We start from the raw sequence: 7,393 nt of genomic DNA, 5'->3' as shown, positions 1-7,393 counted from the left end.
GTGCAAAAAGAATCAGAACCGTTTGACGTTCCAACTAAAAATGTAAAATCATGCACTACTGCCAAAGTTTCTGTCCTGCACCGTACAAACCATCAAGCAAATGTAAACATCCTAAAGGTAAACCTTGGCACATTATTTTTATAATAAAATGGAATTGTACAAGGGGATAATTATTTTTTTGAAAAGTTTCTGTAATCAAGATTCACAAAGTTCCCGTGAGCATGAAAAAAGTTCAAGGAGCTCTCCCACTTCAACAATGCTTGTCTTTCTCACTTTCACTTTCCTTTTTGAAAAAGTTTTGGGTTCCCGTCTTGATTTTTGTTTTTTTAAACTATATAAAAGCACTCAACCGAAATAAATGACTCTCTAAAACTTCCGGTTTGTCTCCCTGGCAGCTCTTTCTTTAAAGCCATTAAGCTAGGCATATAGTGCTCAAGTAGTGAATCCACCAGGATCCCAAGGTATATCAAAGCCAATTTTAATTAACAATGATTTGTAATTTAGTAGTGAGCACAAAGTAACATATATAATGTAATGACGAAGTCTAACTCTCTTCCTATGCATCGACATGTCATAAAAGAACAATTCATGCATACAAAGTAAAGGCCAATGCATGTCATAAAAGCAACGAGCTGAACTTCCTAATTGGAATGATTCCCCGCTCTAATTAGACGTTAAAAATAGATTAGTGCCGGATGCGGGGAAAGGTTAGGTTTTCCTATGAGTGGACCCTTTATTTTTTCTGTTTTTTAGAAATCCTAATTATTCTTGATTATGGATTGAATAAGGGATGTTATGGATTGAATGTGTAAAAGAAGCAGTATATTGATAAAGAGGCTGTATTCCAAAGTCAAAAGAGCGATTGGCCTGCAAAAATAAAAAACTTGTTCTGTTCTTTTTTTTAATTAGAACAAACATAAACTAATTGGGTAGAAAAGGAGCAGAAAAAGATCTGTGGATTAGACTCCCTTTCTTTCCAGGGTTTGTATTAAAAATGCAACACCCTGTTCTGACCATATTGCACTATGTATCATCATTCGATAAACCGAGAAATGCTTCTTCTCTCTGATTCAAGTAGAAATACAAATGGAAAAATTCGAAGGGTATTCAGAAAAACATAAATCTCGTCAACAATACTTTGTCTACCCACTTCTCTTTCAGGAATATATTTATGCATTTGCCCACCATTATGGATTGAATGGTTCTGAACCTATGGAAATAGTTGTTAGTTGTAATAACAAGAAATTTAGTTCACTACTTGTGAAACGTTTAATTATTCGAATGTATCAGCAGAATTTTTTGGATAACTCGGTTAATCATCCTAACCAAGATCGATTATTGGATTACAAAAATTATTTTTATTCTGAGTTTTATTCTTAGATTCTATCTGAAGGGTTTGCGATCGTTGTGGAAATCCCATTCTCGCTACGGGAATTTTTTTGTCCGAAAGAAAAAGAAATACCGAAGTTTCAGAATTTACACTCTATTCATTCAATATTTCCCTTTTTAGAAGACAAATTTTTGCATTTGGATTATCTATCACATATAGAAATACCCTATCCTATCCATTTGGAAATCCTGGTTCAACTCCTTCAATACCGTATCCAAGATGTTCCATCTTTGCATTTATTGCGATTCTTTCTCAACTATTATTCGAATTGGAATATTTTATTACTTCAATGAAATCCATTTTTTTCAAAAAGAAAATAAAAGACTATTTCAATTCCTATATAACTCTTATGTATCAGAATATGAATTTTTTTGTTGTTTCTTCATAAACAATCTTCTTGCTTACCATTAGCATCTTCTGGAACTTTTCTGGAACGAATCCACTTTTCTAGGAAGATGGAACATTTTGGGATAATGTACCCTGGTTTTTCTCGGAAAACCCTATGGTTCTTTATGGATCCTCTTATGCATTATGTTCGATATCAAGGAAAGGCAATTCTTGCATCAAAAGGCACTTTTTTTGAAGAAGAAATGGAAATGCTACCTTATCAATTTCTGGCAATATTATTTCTGTTTTTGGACTCAGCCGCGAAGAATCCATATAAACCAATTAGCAAACTCTTGCTTCGATTTTATGGGGTACCTTTCAAGTTTACAAAAAAGTTCTTTGTTAGTAAGGAATCAAATGCTGGAGAATTCATTTCTAATAGATACTCGAATGAAAAAATTCGATACCATAGTCCCCGCTACTCTCCTCATAGGATACTTATCAAAAGCTCAATTTTGTACTGGATCGGGGCATCCTATTAGTAAACCCATTTGGACAGATTTATCAGATTGGGATATTCTTGATCGATTTGGTCGGATATGTAGAAATCTTTTTCATTATCATAGTGGATCTTCGAAAAGACGGACTTTGTATTGACTAAAGTATATACTTCGACTTTCATGTGCTAGAACTTTAGATCGTAAACATAAAAGCACGGTACGAACTTTTATGCAACGATTGGGTTCGGCATTTTTAGAAGAATTTTTTATGGAAGAAGAGCAAGTTTTTTCTTTAATGTTCACCAAAACAACTCTTTTTTCTTTCTGTGGATCACACACTGAGCGTATTTGGTATTTGGATATTATACGTATCAATGACCTGGTCAACCCTCTTAATTAATCATTAGACAAAATTAAGAAACAGGAAAGGGTTGATAAATGATCAAGAAAAAACTTTTCTATTTTTCATTCTGAAATGTTCTTTTTATTATAATAAAGAGTAGGTGAATCAACTTACTAATTAAAAAAATTAGTAGAACTTCCTCTTTGGAATAGAAATTGGCTATTTCTACATAGGGAAAGTCGTGTGCAATGAAAAATGCAAGCACGATTTGGGGAGGGATTTTTCTCTATTGTAACAAGGAAGAATTATCTACTCCATCCGACTAGTTCTGGGTTCGAGTCCCGGGCAACCCATATAGAAAAGACCCATCAAAGTTTTTCACTTTGACTCACTTCATTTACAAATACAAAATTATTGGTTTGGTTAATTTAGTTATATGGATAGCTAATCTTTGGGCTGACTTGGTTGACATTGGTATATAGTCTATTTTATACTGTTAAATAACAAGCCTTCTATTATCTATATTCTAGTTAATACGTGTGCTTGGGAGTCCTTGCAATTTGAATAAACCAAGATCTTACCATGACTGCAATTTTAGAGAGACGCGAAAGTACAAGCCTGTGGGGTCGCTTCTGCAACTGGATAACTAGCACTGAAAATCGTCTTTACATCGGATGGTTCGGTGTTTTGATGATCCCTACCTTATTGACCGCAACTTCTGTATTTATTATCGCCTTCATCGCTGCCCCTCCAGTAGATATTGATGGTATTCGTGAGCCTGTTTCTGGTTCTTTACTTTATGGAAACAATATTATCTCTGGTGCTATTATCCCTACTTCTGCGGCGATCGGATTGCACTTTTACCCAATTTGGGAAGCTGCATCTGTTGATGAGTGGTTATACAATGGTGGTCCTTATGAGCTAATTGTTCTACACTTCTTACTTGGTGTAGCTTGTTATATGGGTCGTGAGTGGGAACTTAGTTTCCGTCTGGGTATGCGTCCTTGGATTGCTGTTGCATATTCAGCTCCTGTTGCAGCTGCTACTGCTGTTTTCTTGATTTACCCTATTGGTCAAGGAAGCTTTTCTGATGGTATGCCTTTAGGAATCTCTGGTACTTTCAACTTTATGATTGTATTCCAGGCAGAGCACAACATCCTTATGCATCCATTCCACATGTTAGGTGTAGCTGGTGTATTCGGCGGTTCCCTATTCAGTGCTATGCATGGTTCCTTGGTAACCTCTAGTTTGATCAGGGAAACTACTGAAAATGAATCCGCTAATGAGGGTTACAAATTTGGTCAAGAGGAAGAAACTTATAATATTGTGGCTGCTCATGGTTATTTTGGCCGATTAATCTTCCAATATGCTAGTTTCAACAACTCTCGTTCTTTACACTTCTTCTTGGCTGCTTGGCCTGTAGTAGGAATCTGGTTCACTACTTTAGGTATTAGTACTATGGCTTTCAACCTAAATGGTTTCAATTTCAACCAATCTGTAGTTGATAGTCAAGGTCGCGTTATTAATACTTGGGCTGATATCATCAACCGTGCTAACCTTGGTATGGAAGTAATGCATGAACATAATGCTCACAACTTCCCTCTAGACTTAGCTGCTGTTGAAGTTCCATCTATTAATGGATAAGATTTTTCTGCTAACATATAAGAATTTTTGAAGAAAGAAAAGACAAAAATACCCAATATCTTGTTCTAGCAAGATATTGGGTATTTCTGTCTTTATTTTGAATCTTTTTTTCTTCTTAATCTTTCTATTTAGAATTCAGTTAACGACGAGATTTGGTATCCTTTCTTGCATTTTCATAACTCGTGAAATGCCGAGTAGGCACGAATTCCCCCAATTTGCGACCTACCATAGGATTTGTTATGTAAATAGGTATATGTTCCTTTCCATTATGAATCGCGATTGTATGGCCAACCATTGTGGGTAGAATGCTAGATGCCCGGGACCACGTTACTATTGTTTCTTTCTCCTCCTTCATATTGACCTTTTCTATCTTTGCCAATAAATGATGAGCTACAAAAGGATTCGTTTTTTTCGTGTCACAGCTGATTACTCCTTTTTTCCTTTTTAAAGAGTGGCATTCTATGTCCAATATCTCGATCGAAGTACGGAGGTCAGAATAAATAGAATAATGATCAATGGAAAAAAGAAAAAAATCCTTTAGCTGGATAAGGGGCGGATGTAGCCAAGTGGATCAAGGCAGTGGATTGTGAATCCACCATGCGCGGGTTCAATTCCCGTCGTTCGCCCATCGCATTATTGCAAATTCCAAAAATGCAATTTTCCATATTCCTAGTTACATATTTACTTATGGCGACGAAGACAGTTTCTTGCAATTTTATCATGTGGGAAACATAGAGAGGTGGAGATATAGTTCCTCTCTCATAATAACTGCAAGTAGGAGAAGCAAGCACATGCATATCATATCTATCAAAATCATCATGTGTAGTTGTCGGTGTCAAAACCGGCGGATCTCGGGTAGGGGGTCCCGAACTATGCGTCTAAGGCGGATGGTAACAGGATGCAGGGGACACGATGTTTTACCCAGATTCGGGCCCTCTTGATGGAGGTAAAACCCTACGTCCTGTTGGATTAATATTGATGATATGGGTAGTACAATAGTTGATCTACCATGAGATCGGAGAGGCTAAACCCTAGAAGCTAGCCTATGGTATGATTGTATGTTGTCCTACGGACTAAAACCCTCCGGTTTATATAGACACCGGAGGGGGCTAGGGTTATACAAGGTCGGTTACAAAGGAGAAGATATACATATCCGTATTGCCTAAGCTTGCCTTCCACGCCAAGTAGAGTCCCGTCCAGACATGAGACGAAGTCTTCAATCTTGTATCTTCATAGTCCAACAGTCCGGGCAAAGGATATAATCCGGCTGTCGGGAGACCCCCTAATCCAGGACTCCCTCAGTAGCCCCCGAACCAGGCTTCAATGACGATGAGTCCGGCGCGCAGTGTTGTCTTCGGCATTGCAAGGCGGGTTCTCCAATTTTCAAGTGTTCGTAAGCAGTGTCCGGCTCCATAAATGTTGAACCTCTTGGCTTCTATGCCCAATAAAGGCTTTCTCCCACGCGTCGAATGAATATGAGGCGCCAGGGCGTTTTTACATTCGCCCCCCTAGCCAGATAAATAAATTGTCTATTAAAGGGATGGGGATTCTTAGATCCGATCCATACCATCCTCCCCTAGCGAGAATCCATCAGAACGCGTTTCAGAAAGATCAATTCCAGCATGGCCGACCTCCACAGCTCCTCCTCCCGCCCCCATAGCCCTATGCCCGATGATTGGGAGAGGTGTTCAGTCCCGCACAGTCGACTAGTCGAACTGCAGACTAAGGGATTTCTCCCTCCGGCGTATATGGTGCCCGTTCGAGCTGGGCTTCCCACCTACAATGGCGGGGAGCAAGCGGAGAGCTTTCCCTGTCCCTCCATGGAGGAATGGGTCTCCGTTGTTCCTTATTTACTAAGGGGACTTGAATTTCCAATTCATCCGTTCCTCCGCGGGCTCCTGGAGTTCTACGGCCTCCAATTACACAATCTCACCCCTGCCTCCATTCTACATATCACCGGCTATGTTGCTCTCTGCGAGTTGTTCCTGGGCTGCGAGGCTCACTTCGAGCTGTGGAAAAGGCTATTTTGCCTCGTCCCTCGCATATAGAGGAGATCAGTTTATCAAGTGGGCGGAGCCGAAATATGGCGCGTCGCCGATACCGGATACCGGTCCGGTACCCCGAAGAAGTCGTCCGAAGACTGGCCTTCAGAATGGTTTTATATGGAGGACGTTCCCCTTCCGGACCCTGTTCGGCGGGGTCTTCCTGAGTTCAACAATGCTCCTTTGAAGAAGCGCCAAAGTTGGCGCCCACGGAGCCCCCAGGCGGAAGACAACAGAGAAGTCCTCTATCCGATGAACCGGATCAAAGCACTGGCTCAATCAGGATTGACAATAATCGAAGTTATGTCGATTTGCATAATGCGGGGAGTGCATCCACTTCAATATCGTGGGCACCCCTTGTGGTGTTATAACGGGGCGGATGACGCCACCCACTGCGGGCGTAAGGGTCCGGACAATGCTGCCGCTCTAGCAAAAAATTTGTCCAAACTGTACAAGGGCGAGGAAGAGGAGTTCACCCGCATCAAGCCATGGGATGGATTCTCCATGTACAATCCTCCAAGCTGGGTAAGTTAATATCTCCCTGCTCCCATTTTTCCCGCATTCTTTGTCGTAAGTATTCACCTTGCCACTTCGCGGCAGGAACTGCGAAAAGCCATAAAGGAGGTCAGCAGCCCTTCTCCACAACCAGAGGACCCTAACCGGGCCCTCGACTCCGGACTTGTAGAAGGTTCGGTTATATTCGTGGAGCTAATATACTGACAGTTCTATCAGTTAAGTTGTGATGATGCCATGGTGGCCATTACGGCCGACTATCCCGGACTGCTCCCTGCATAGCAAGTAAGAAAAACCAAAAATCCCAACTCCAAAACTAGGATCCCCTTTTAGGCACTTCACCCACCATATACACATGGCATCTTTTATAGGGAAGGCATTCAGGACGCCCCGCCGAACCCGCAGCAACTCGCCAACAAGAGGCACCGAGGCCGGGCAGGCCAAAAAGGAAGGCGGTCAGGACGGAGACGCCGACGCAAAGGTATAAGAAAAACCCCGCTCCGTGGTTGTCGTCTTTCTCAAAAATGTAATGACGCCCGCATTTCTTTAACAGAAAAAACGCTCACCAGAATATGTCCAGCGATGTTGCCAATCACGCTTCCACTAGTCGGGCGCTAGGACCGGACATGGAGGC

General features: G+C 40.9%; 1 protein-coding gene and 1 pseudogene across 1 annotated transcript; both read left to right on the top strand.

The window, feature by feature from the left end:
- Positions 1–1,707: 1,707 nt before the first annotated feature.
- Positions 1,708–3,219, top strand: LOC125523301 (annotated as a pseudogene).
- On the top strand, positions 3,055–4,755 carry LOC125523291 (photosystem II protein D1-like). Its single transcript, XM_048688343.1, has one exon. The coding sequence runs from the start codon at positions 3,143–3,145 to the stop codon at positions 4,202–4,204; it is 1,062 nt and encodes a 353-aa protein (XP_048544300.1). The 5' UTR covers positions 3,055–3,142; the 3' UTR covers positions 4,205–4,755.
- The last annotated feature ends 2,638 nt before the right edge of the window (positions 4,756–7,393 follow it).

This window comes from Triticum urartu, chromosome 1 (assembly GCF_003073215.2).
Source record: "Triticum urartu cultivar G1812 chromosome 1, Tu2.1, whole genome shotgun sequence".
Classification (NCBI taxonomy): Eukaryota; Viridiplantae; Streptophyta; class Magnoliopsida; order Poales; family Poaceae; genus Triticum; species Triticum urartu.
This window is presented reverse-complemented; position numbering and strand designations above follow the sequence as displayed.

Bases quoted from the DNA above. Each gene is read 5' to 3' on its own strand.
- LOC125523291 (XM_048688343.1), top strand. From the start codon at position 3,143: ATGACTGCAATTTTAGAGAGACGCGAAAGTACAAGCCTGTGGGGTCGC.